This window comes from Rhinatrema bivittatum, chromosome 1, assembly GCF_901001135.1.
Source record: "Rhinatrema bivittatum chromosome 1, aRhiBiv1.1, whole genome shotgun sequence".
Taxonomy (NCBI): domain Eukaryota; kingdom Metazoa; phylum Chordata; class Amphibia; order Gymnophiona; family Rhinatrematidae; genus Rhinatrema; species Rhinatrema bivittatum.
In genome coordinates, this window is record NC_042615.1 from 511,129,550 (window position 1) to 511,142,160 (window position 12,611).

The following is a 12,611-nucleotide window of genomic DNA, read 5'->3' on the forward strand; positions in this document are numbered from 1 at the left end:
GGCAGTAGTCAGGTAAACTTGATCTCCAGGCAGGAGGTCCAAGTTGGCCACAAGAGATCAAGCAGGAAAAAAGAGAGAAGGGATGGAAGGCAAGGAGGAAAGTTGAGCAGGACCAGGCTGGGCAACACATCAAAGAAAGGCATGGCAAGGGACTGGAAGGCAAGGCTCAGGCTCAAAGGCAAGGTATGGAGCAGGAAGACAAGGCAAGAAAGTCGAAGGTAGAGCACAAGTTGGAATGTGGCAATACACATCATCATGGTGCGCTGGAGTAAAGTTCACACTGTGAGTTCTATAAGAAACTAGTGTGTTCATGCCTAAGGAGCAGCAGTGCCCTTAGCTGTGACAGCGTGGTTGTGAGCGAACACTGGTGAGAAATTCACTGAGGGTGACTTCAGCTGAAGGTTCTTCATGCTGAGCCAGACTTTATCTCCAGGCTTGACCTGGGGTGCTAGGTGGCACTTCTTGTCAGCACCATTTTATACGACTCCACAGCCTTGAGGAGGAGCTGGCAAGTCTTCATGCAAACCTCAGATTTTGGATGGTTTGTTCTGTAATTGAACATGGTGCAGATAAATGTACTGGTAATGTAATCTTACAGTGTCACCCATATACTCTGGGAAATGATGAAGATCCTGCCAATTCACTTATAAGATTATTATGGCAGAATTCTGCTCAGGGTAGTAAGGAGGCGCAGTTGTCCTGCCTATCATTGACATAAGCCTGAAGGAATTAATCCTCTCAGTTTGCTCATTTGACTGGGGCTGATAAGCAGAGAAGAAATCCACAGTGAGATCAAACTTCTTATACAAGTTTTTCCAGAACTTGGACGTGTATTGGATTCCTTTGTCACTGACGATATGTTCAGGCAGTCTATGCAGTCAACAGATATGTTTTAAAAATTGTTGCGTGAGCTTAGGGGTCGTGGATAGGCCGGGAAGAAGCACAAAATGCACCATCTTAGAAAAGTGGTCTATGGGGAAGCCCTTAGATGGAAGAAAGTCCGTAATAAATTCCATGTAAATGTGGGAGCATGGTTTAGCTGAGACCATTAACGATTAGAGGCGAGAGTGAGAGGAATTGTTGGAGGTGCAATTTGGACAGGTTTTATCATAGTGTTGTATGTCTCTGGGGAGTTGAGGCCACCAATAATGCTGAAACAGAAGCTCCAGAGTCTTACGGGCACCTGGGGGACCTGCCCACCTCGAGTCATGGGCCCACTGAATCACCTTCTCCCTGAGGCACTTGGGTAGTATTTTATTCCCTGCTGGTTCTATACTTGTGCTGCTAATGAGGATCTTGTCTGGATCAATGATGTGATGAGAAGGCTATTGGGAGTCTGAGATTTTAAAAGAGTAAGATAGGGCATCTGCCCATTAAGTATTCAATTGGAAGATGAAGAAATTAAAGAAAAGGGACCATCTTGTCTTGGCGTGTTGTAGGTACAGAAGGATCTGGAGGTTAATGATTATGGTAATAGAGTGAATGGCCCCTTCAAGGAGTTGCATCCGTTCTTCAAAGGTAAACTTATTGGTGAGAAGTTCATAGTCCCCATTGGGTTCATTCTTTTCATTTTTTTGAGAAAAATAAGCATGGGGATAATTTTCTCCTTGCTACTAAGTTGAGCAAGCACTGCCCCAACAGCAATGAATAAGGCGTCTACCTCCAAAAAGAATGTTTTTTGGGGATCAAAGTGCTTTAGCCAGGATGCGGTCACAAAGGTCAACTTGAGTTTCTGGAACACTTAGATCAATCCTTCTGGCCGATTCTGGGTGTAGGAACCCTTCTTGGTCAGGTCTGTAAGGAATGCTCCCAGTGTGGAGTAATTAAGGTTGAATTTTCAGTAATAGTTTGCAAAGTCCAGAAAGCATTGGAGGGCTTTCAGTCCTACCTATTGGGGTTACTCCTGAATAGCAGAGGCTTTTTCTGGGACCATCTTCAATCCCTTATCCGAGATGATATATCCCAGGAATGGTTATTCATATTGCTCAAAGGAGCATTTTTCCAGCTTGGGATAGAGCTGGTTTTTCCTTAAGCATTTAAGGATGGCTTTTACTTGCTCCCACTGCTTTACCAGGGAATGAAAATTAATGAGAATATTGTCCAAATACACAAGGACATAGGATTGCAGAGGTTTTCTAAATATCTCATTAACAATGTTCTGGAATATGACTGGGGCATTGTATAATCCAAACAGTATGACCAGATATTTGTAGTGGACCAGGTATTGAATGTGGTTTTCCACTCATTCCTTTTGTGAATGAGATCCCTGAAAAAAAAAAGAGGATCACCTTGCTGGTGGCTGAAAAGGACAGGTAAGTATTGCTTTGGGAAATTTTAGAACTTAAAAAGTTTGGGGAGAGGTAAACTATTGAGGTATATTCTTTAGTGTGTGTGTGGTTGTTATAAAAATCTAGCCATAAGGTAGGAAAAGCTTAGTTTGTGTGTGTGTCTTTTTCTCCCACCCACTCCTAGCTCATCCTTTGATTTATAGGCAAGAGGTACTTTCACACAAAAACTCAATCAGCCTTTTATCTATAACATAGGATTGCCCCAGACTTTATCAAGAGTTTAATTATCCCATTGCAGGTCACTACCAGATTAATTAGTGAATATACCAATACATTTAAAGGATGCTAATTGTATGCATTCCTTCTCCCATAGCAACCTAAACATAACTAGGAGCTCAACAATAATAAAGATGAAGGAAGCAGTCCAGCAGCAAGAGGGGGCCTTCCAGTCTTTTTCATTGAGTGTCACATATATTATTATCATTACCCACCAGTGAAAGGTTGTATGAGTACACCCAGTGCAAAGAACTCATGGTTCTCAGAGAACCTGGTTCTCAGAGAACAAATCTGATATCTGGAGGCTAGAGTGGCAGACCTGGAGGAACTGAGGTAGACAGAGGTATATAGATGCTATGGAAGTGGATCCTTGGGTTGAGGGGGAATTGGCACAACCTGCAGGGAGGAATCCTGCAGGACCCCACTGGCAGCAGGTGTTGCTGGCTGATGCAGAGGCCCAAATGGAGTTTCACTAATACCAGCTCTGGTTCCCCTTAGACTGAGCCCTTGGGTTCCAGGGCCAGCTGGACTTAGGCACGGGCCTCTGTGGAGATGAATATCCATCATGAAGATGGTATGGGCCAGCACAATAGTAGAAGACTGAGTCTGGAAGATCAGCAGTTAGGGAAGATGACAGGCAGAGTCAGGATCTATTATAGTTAATGGTGTTTGGGTGGATCCTTGGACACTGGGCAGCTGACCTTGCCCACGGGGGGGGGGGGGCAGTCCCATGAGGGACCACAGTGTCAGGCTAAACGCTGGATGCACAAACCCAGATTTGAATCTTTTATTAAACAGTTTGAATGATCACCAGAGGTGGCAGTAGTGAGTAGTGGTTGTAGATCCCGGCTGGGCGCGTCTCACACAGAATGCTGGAACAGCGGATCCTCTGCAAGGCAGTGCTGTAGTGGAAAGACACTGCGAGTTATGAGCTCACAATAAGAATAACATTCAGAGTCCCAATGTAGAAATAGGAGAAGCTCCGAGACAGGGAGAGCAAGCCCTCGAGGAACGGGTATCTGATCCCTTAGAGCAGAGAGACTTGGTAGGGTTGTACTCACTTAGCAGTAACAGAGATTCCACTAGACGAGAGGTTTGGCACCAGAGCAGAGAGCAGGCCCTCGAGGAGTGAGTACCTGGTTCCAGTGAAGCAGTACTGTGGAAAGAGATGGTTTCTGTACTCACTGATGGTAACTGTAAGTTAGTTCTTCCAAGTAGAAGGGTAGAGGTTGCAGGCAGTGATACAGGGAACATGGGCCCTCAAGGAGCGAGTACCGGTTTCCTGATAGCACCTGAAAGAAGCAAAGAGGTCCCCGAGGCGTGGGTACCCCGTTAGAGACCCCGAAGGGTAGTAAGATTTCCAGATAACGCTGGAGTGGCAGAGTAGCTTAGGAATGGAGAGCGAATCCCATTAGTAATATTCCTGTTGCTAACTCAACCAGCTAGCAAATACTGTAGGCAGATATACCCAGAAGTCATGACGTCAGAACAGGGGGATGCCCGTGAGGTTTGCGCCAACCTAGAGTTAAAGATGAGGGCGGCGTGCGTGGGCACACCCTAGAGGTACTTTGAAGGAGAATGGCGGGAGGCAGCACCAAAGCCACTCCGGGGATGCCGGAGAGAATGGCAAGCAGACGCCGTGGCGGTCAATCCAAGGTGAGCGGAAGGAGCCGAAAGTAGAGAGAGGTAGGTGGGGCGAAGCCGTCGAAGACCGACAGACATCAACAGTACCCCCCTTCAAAGGGCGGCCTCCGGCCCTTTTACCAGGTTTAGGTTTTTGTGGATGCATCTGATGAAACTGAAGAAGTATCTCCTTATCCAGGATATTTGCCATCGGCTCCCAAGAATTTTCCTCAGGGTCGTAACCTTCCCAAGACAGAAGGTATTCCCAAGTTTTGCCATGTTTTCTTACATCCAGAATAGCTTCAACCTTATATTCAAGGTCTTCTTCTGTGGTAATAGAAGTTGGTTCTGGAGACTTGGATGAGAACTCACTAAGAATGAGTGGTTTCAAAAGTGAAACGTGGAATTCGTTGTGGATTTTCAATCCAGGTGTTAGCTTCAGACTGTATGTAATGTTGCAAAGACGTCGGAGAATTGGAAACGGTCCAACGTAGCATGGAACAAATTGAGTACAAGGTAACTTATGTCTCAAATGCTTAGCTGACAGCCAGACTTTGTCACCAGGTTGAAATACAGGTGCTTTAGGGTGATGAGCATTGTATGATTTCTTTGCTCGTTCACCCGCTTTGATTAGCATGTCTTTAGTCTGAATCCATAATTGATGGATATCATCAGCAGTGGATTGAGCTGCTGGGGGCGACACTGAGAGAGTCAAAGGAAGTGGCGGTGAAGGTAGTCCATAAACCACTTCGAATGGTGTTAATCCAGTGGATGACGCTGGATATGAGTTAATGGCGAATTCTGCCCATGGCAAAGGTTCGGCCCAGTTAATCTGATGGCAACTCACATAGGCACGAATGAACTGTTTTAGGGTCCTATTCATCCTCTCAGTTTGGCCATTAGATTGAGGATGATAGGCAGATGTATAATCCAGAGAGATGTCAAATAGCTTGCACAAAGCCTTCCAGAATTTTGCCATGAATTGAGATCCTCTATCAGAGACAATGTGCTTCGGTAGGCTATGTAGGTGAAAGATGTGTATGATGAAGAGCTTAGCAAGCTCCAAGGCTGAGGGTAATCCAGGCAGCACCACGAAATGGGCCATCTTACTGAAATAGCCAACCGTCGCCCAGATAGTATTCATTCCTCCAGAAAGAGGCAGAACAACTACAAAGTATGTAGCGATGTGAGTCCATGGCTCCTCTGGAACTGGCAGCGGTTGCAGCAATCCCCAAGGCTGACCAGAAGTAGGCTTATGTTTAGCACAGTTGAAGCATGACGCTACATAGGAGTAGGTGTCTTCCTTGATAGGGTACGGCGTTGACCGGGATGGCCAGCCAGCTTGGAATCATTAGCCGAATGTAGTAGTTTCTTTCTGAGGTGCTTGGGTACAATCGTTTTACTGGCAGGCACAGAATGGGTAGCCGCCAAGATGACTTTTTTCGGGTTGATGATATACTGAGGTTCTTCAGGAACATCCTCAGAGAGGAAAATGCAAGACAGGGCATAAGCTCTGGTATTCTTGTCTCCGGGATGGTATTTGAGCATGAAGTCAAAGCAATTAAAAAAACAAGGACCATCTGGCTTGTCTGTGGTTAAGACATTGCGCACGACGGAGATATTCTAGATTCTTGTGGTCTGAGAATAAAGTAATTTGATGTTGGATGCCTTTGAGCCAAGGCTGCCATTCCTCGAATGCCATCTTAATGGCTAGGAGCTCTTTATCTCTGATCCCATAGTTCTTCTCTGCAGGAGAAAAGCGCCGCGAGAAAAAGGAGCAGGGATGTTAGGCTTTAGAATCTCCAGTTTGGCTCAACACGGCCCCTACTCCAACATCTGAAATGTCAACCTCCACGATGAAGGGTCTGTTGGGGTCCAGGTGACGCAGACATGGCTCTGTGGAAAAGGCAGTCTTTAATTTCTCAAACGCGGAAATTGCCTCCGCAGACCACTTTGAAGCATTAGCCCCTTTCTGTGTCATAGCAGTTAAGGGCACTGCCAAAGAATAGTTATTTATGAAGCTTCTATAGAAGTTTGTAAACCCCCAAAATCGTCTCAGGTTGAGACCAATTCTTAATACTCTCTAATTTTTGTGGATCCATCTGGAAGCCTTGTTTCGATACAATATAGCCAAGAAAAGGCACAGATTCTTTGTGAAACCCGAATTTCGACAATTTGGCGTAGAGGTGGTGTTCTCGAAGTCTCAGTAATACTTGTTTGACATCTGCTAAATAAGTAGACATATCTTGTGAAAAGATCACGATGTCATCTAGGTAGACAACGACACATTTGTACAGAAGGTCCCATAGAATGTCGTTCATCATGTTCTGAAATACGGCGGGGGCGTTGCAAAGGCCGAACGGCATCATCAAATATTCAAAATGGCTGTCTTGAGTATTAAAAGCTGTTTTCCACTTGTCGCCTTCGCGAATGTGAACCAAGTTATAGGCTCCCTTTAGGTCACATTTTGAGAATATCTTGGCTCCTTGAAGTCGATCAAAAAGCCCAGAGATCAGAGGTAATGGGTATTGGTCTTTAATCGTGATCTCGTTCAGACCTCGATAGTCAATACAAGGATGCAGTGTGCCGTACTTATTCCCCACGAAGAAGAAGCCTGCGCCCGCAGGAGACTTAGATGGTCTAATGAAACCTTTTTGCAAATTTTCCTCAATGTACTCAGACATGGCTTTGTTCTCCACCACCGACAATGGGTAGACATGTCCTTTAGGAGGTTCAACATTAGGTTTCAGTCTTATGGTGCAGTCATAAGATCTATGTGGCGGAAGGATGTCAGCAGCTTCTTTGGAGAAAACATCATAAAATGATGCATACTGAGGCGGCAGTCCTGGCATCACTGGAGTTGTAGGCATACAGAGAATAGGAGTGACCTCCTTTAGGCATTTGCCATGGCATTCTGGGCCCCAACGGGAGAGTTCCAACGTGGCCCAATTAAATTGCAGCATATGTAGTTGCAACCAGGGTAACCCCAGAACGGCCTTCTCCTAAACAAAGAAGGAAATTAATTCAGTATGGAGAGCTCCAGTGCGGAGGGATTCCGGTTCGTTACAACAGGTAACATCACCCGGTAAAGGCTGCCCGGTGTATGGATGATAAGAGCAGTGGAGTCTTCAGAGTGGTGAGGAGAATCCTCAAATGTTCCACTAGTCGTTGAAGAATAAAATTACCTCCTGCCCCTGAGTCCACCAGGGCAAGAGTCTGAAATTCCAGAGGTCCGCAGATCAGAGAGACAGGCAGAGAGAGTGGAGCAGAGGGCATAGTGAGGCCTAAGAAGAGTCCTCCCGCAGGACTTAGGCCCATCCTTTTCCCGGACTTATCGGGCATGTTTGGACCGCATGACCAGCTTGTCCACATTTCATGCACAATCCATTCCTCTTCCGAAGTCTTCTCTCTTTGGATGTCAGGTGACTGCGACCAAGTTGCATCGGTTCTACCCCACTGGCAATAGGAGTCAAAGGAACCATCCTGAGTGCAGGTTTAGCACGAACTTCCTACTTAACAGGTCTTTTAAAAGGCTTGAGTTCTTGCACTTTATGAAGAAGCCGGTGATCAATTCTAGTAGCTAAGGCCACTAGCTCATCCAGCAAGTCAGGTGTTTCATGAGCAGCCAGCTCGTCCTTCAAGCGGGAATCCAAACCTTTGAAGAAGAGAGTTTTCAGGCATCTAGGGTCCCAATATAATTCAGCCGCAAGAGTCTTGAACTCTATAGCGAAATCAACCAGTGGTCGGTTGCCTTGCTTCAGGTCCACCAATGCAGAACCAGCAACAGTGTACCGGGCAGGATAATCAAAAACAGATTTAAACAAGTCCATAATTCCGTCAATATCCTGAAGTATGAGGTCTTTGTGTTCCCACAGCGAGGAAGCCCAAGTCAAAGCCCTTCCATCCAGGTAGGATAGAATATAAGTAGTCTTAGCGTAGGCTGTGGGGAAATGAGAGGGTTGTAATGCAAAATGCATACAACACTGGTTTAAGAAGCCTCTAGTTATCTGAATCTCCCCAGAAAAGCGTACTGGAGCAGCAAGAGGCACAATAGTCTTTATAGTTACTTCAGGTAATTGACCTTCATTACTAGATGTAGAACCTTGATTCCTCTGTGAGTGCAGCTGATTAAATGCATTCTCTTCTTAACCCAACAATTTATCAGCTGGGCAAGAGACAAATTGCTTGTGCAAAAGCAAAATCCTTTGATACAGTCCTTTGGGTTGCAGGGAGATGCCCTTCCCTTCAGACAGATCAATCTGCTTCAAAACACCTGCAAAAAGAAACCCTTCCTCCTAAGTTTCCTTCAAGTTGTTGGACCCCCAGAACTCCTCTCTGGACAAGGAGAAAGTCATAGCAATAGTCATAGTCAAGCAATGACCAGCGAGGAGACCTGATGCAAAGGCAATCCTAGGGAGCGGAGCCTGGTCTTAAGCACCAGAGCTCCGCTGATGTCATCAACCAGGGCCACGGCTCAGTTTCCACCGTGGGCCCTACTTAAGACACAGTGATGCACGCGTGCGCCTAGGGAGGGGCATGGCACTGAGTGGTGGCATCTCTCCGTGGGCCACGCAGAGAGGCCTGACACGAGCACAAGGATCTGTAGCTGAGCCAGAGGCACCAGGGGTGATCCGAGGATGAAGCCAGCGGCTTACTGCCACCAGGGATGAGGGACCAGACACTGGATTCACTTGAGAGAGGTGAGGAGGCTGAGCTGTGGGTCTACCGCGGCCGGCACGTGTAACAGAAAGATCATGAAACCAGAGAGTAACCTGAGCGAAGGTTAAACTCAGGTTCTCTATTTTAGGAGAGAAATATTTTAAGAAAGCTTCCGCGGAAATTTTATCATAAGTAAGAGAACAGGATTTGGTCTCACATGTTAAATTTCTGGCAAACTGAAATAGAGCCTTAGTATTATTTCCTAGCATCTTAATTTTGTTTGAATAAAAGTCTATTGCCACCACCTCAGTGCATGAATCTTTGAGTTGAATTTCCTGAGTTAACCTCCTATAGAGTATCATGGTACATGCTGTTCCATGTTTACTATTTTTCTAGGGTTAGGTCTCTGGGGTCTCTCTCTGACTTGAGTCTGGTATGATTAAGGAGACAGAGTACCTTACCCCTGTATTTTGTCCATGGTTTGTTGGAAACCTTTAATTGATTGAGGAAGAAGATTTTTTTTTCCCATCCTTTCTGCGTCTTATTTGGTTTCCCTTTGAATGAACTTTTGTCATGTTTATGTTTCTGAGGACCCAAGGGCCCAGGGACTCAAAGTTTGGGTTGTCTGAAGAAGGAAGTGCCTTTTTACCTAGAAAGGATCTTTATAAGAAAGAGTGCCATTGGTCAAGAATGGACTCTCATCCATTCTCAGAGAGGAGGAACTGGAGAAGCAAGATTTGAGATCTTGTGCTACAGATGTGTGGGAATTCTGGTGCCCCATTGGTGAAGAGATTGTGAAGAGAAGTAGAAAAGCGTGCAAGAGAGGTATGAAGAATGGAACTGTGTTTAGTAATGAGTTTAAACTGTTTCATGTAAAGCCCTTTGGCATCCTTGTTTCATGTAAACCGGATTGATTTGTATCCCTACAAGAATTTCGGTATATAAAAATTACAAATAAATAAATAAATAATGGAAGTAAATTCCGATAAATTTCTACCCATTCCAATGGGAAGAATTGAAAATGAAATGGTGAGTGATAAAAAGTGAAAGGCCAAATTACCCACAAAATTGGCTGGGAGTAATGGGAGAATTTGTTGCTAACTTTCATTTTGTGAAGATCAATTGGAATTTTTTTTCAAATTAGGCTGTAAAGGACCATCAATTTACTTTTACATCCTATCAATACAACTAATTGGAACCCATCCTGTTTGGTAATTGTAAAGTTATTTGGAGAAATCTTCATTTAAATATTTATTTTATGTAACCCTCCACCCCAGGTTGCCGATCTAGCACAGGTGAGGCCATAAACTTCTTCGGAGCAGGAGCCCTGACTAGCCCTTGTACCTCCTCTACTTCCCAAGGTGTGGATCTGCTGGACTTGGAGAAGAAAAGAGTCCTCTCAGGTCCTGATGTGAAAAGGGTGGTTTTCTTACACATTCCCTTGTGTTTCCCCTGGGGAGGATGCTGGTCTCTTTTGTGAGTGCAGAAATAAATATTCTGGAGCCATTTGATTAGTGTCCAAAATAAAAGGCTTTACTGTTAAGCACTGATGGTGAATGTCACAAACTCAAACTGCATCACTACAGAAATCTCTCTTCAGTTCCTTTACAGCCTCTTCTTTCTATCTGTGCAGGACTCACTTATATCAGGGCAAGGGAGATACCCACTCTTCTTGGATTAAGCTAAAATGGAGCTCCCAGATGGCCAGGGTCTTTAGGATGATCAAAATCCCTTCCAAGCTGCTAAAAATAGCAAAATCTACAGCATAGTAAGTAAATCCTCTCTTTCTCTCTTCCGGGTGGTGAACACCGGATGGGTGTCCCCAGTGATGTTATTTTCCTTTACTCATGGTCAGCAGATCTTCAGGATCTCCTTGATGTTGCACAGTCTTTAGTACACTCTCTGGATCTTTGATGTATGGGACCCTCTTGGTAACAAGCAGGAAGGAAGGGGCAGCCAAAAGCCTTCCTCCTGGATCGTCAAACAAAAGTGTTCTTTCCTCAAAAAGGAACAGAAACTAACAGCGGAGTCCCCTCCTCACTGCGGGTCACCAAAACTTCAGGGGTGTATCTTCCCTATCCCTGGGTGATTCACACGCAGGGTTCCCTGATCCCTACATGTAAGACAGGCCCAGATATCCAGTGAGGCTCCTAACAAAAATATCAAAAATCCCTAAACTTAGACCCAGAGGGAACTCAACCAGACAGGGTGCGTACTAGAAGAGGAAATCCCTCCCAACCCTGGTCAGGGCCAACAGCCTGGGTTAGCCTGCCTTTACTGTCTGGGCCTGTAAAACAACAAAAATTAACTCCTGATACCGCTGCACTCTGTGCTAACCTAAATGGACTGCCTCCCAAGCTCTATCAAGGGCTCGGTTTGGTATTGTTTCAAGTGGGATGGCCATCCCAGACCCCGCAGAAGGAAGGGCTGTATTTGAATGGATCCTCCCTTCACTCTAACCTATTCTTTCCATTGATCTCTAGCTGAACAAAGGGCTGAATCATGTCCTACATGTGATGCAACTGGAGGGTCCATCACATTTATATTCTGCCTTTTCAGACACTTCAAAGTGGATCATATTGAGATTTTTCTTTATCTCCACTCCAAATTTGTACCGAGGCAATGCAGGGTGAAATGACTTACTCAGTATTACAAGGAGTAACAGTGGGATTTGAACTCTGGCTAGTCCTGCCCTTCATCAGTGTTGTTGACAAAGGGACTGAAAGAGAGAGATTGGGAAGTAAACAACGTAACAGGGTCTTGAAGCTGAGCTTCCCCTGCAGGGGATCCTGGAATGTCAGCATGGTGTAGTGTGTGAGAACTGTGCTATTAGGGTCCAAAACTGAGATGTAAACATTTAGAATCGGTATCCAGGTTCTCCCAGCCAGGGGTAACACTATCATTACTGAGACTGCTTATTCTTTTCAGCCTCTTGGGAAAGAGGATTTATGGAGAATGCCAAATCTGAAAATAATTTGAATAATAATATGAAAATTTTCTTTTTCAAAATCCCTTCAGGTGATACAAATTGTCTATCATATTTACTTCCTGCTTAAGGCCTGTTTCTTACTAAATGTTGTCACACTGCCAGATCTCCATGTTAGCAAAATGATGTAGCACTTGGGCAGAAATATGAAGGCTAGGACACCAGTGCTGGAGGACAGAATGGCGAATATCTCCACGGCGACCATGTATTTCCCACGAGTGCTTAGATAGGCTGGTAGGAAGGAGGTCCAGACACTAAGAAACACCGTCATGCTGAAAGCAATCCACTTGGACTCATTGTAGTAGTCTGGAAGTTTCCGGGCTTGGAATGCTACCAGGAAACTGATGCCAGCCAGCAGGCTCAGGAATCCCAGCATGCAGTAGAAGGCGATCCGTGAGTTCTCATTGCACTCCAGGAGGATTTTGGCTGGTGAGTCCTTCAAGTTAATCTCTGGGAAAGGGGGATACATGGACACCCAGGTGAAGCAGATGATGGCCTGAATTGACAAATAGCTCGGGATAATAGTCACTTCCGATACATGCTGTCTGGGGACCTAGGCTTGAAAGCCTAGGTCCCCAGACAGCATGTTATAGCATCAGCCTGCTGAAGTCTTTCTTTCTCCAGCCCCACATACAAAAAAAACAACTCTTGAAACAAAAATTCTAGCTCTAACCGAGCACTACCTATAATTCTTTTAATTTTCTAGTTATCCCCATATCAGGACTAGATTCCATTGAGTCTGAAAACAAAAAGGACACAAAGATTGCAGCTTCCAGTGA

General features: G+C 45.1%; 1 protein-coding gene across 1 annotated transcript in view; it reads right to left on the bottom strand.

Annotated features, from left to right (window-relative positions):
- LOC115098428 (vomeronasal type-2 receptor 26-like) overlaps positions 1-12,301 on the bottom strand; it is a 77,099-nt gene extending 64,798 nt beyond the window's left edge. Inside the window, exon 1 of the mRNA XM_029614953.1 lies at positions 11,892-12,301. Coding sequence (XP_029470813.1) covers positions 11,892-12,301 — 410 coding nt within the window. The remainder of the gene's footprint in view (positions 1-11,891) is intronic.
- Positions 12,302-12,611: the final 310 nt, after the last annotated feature.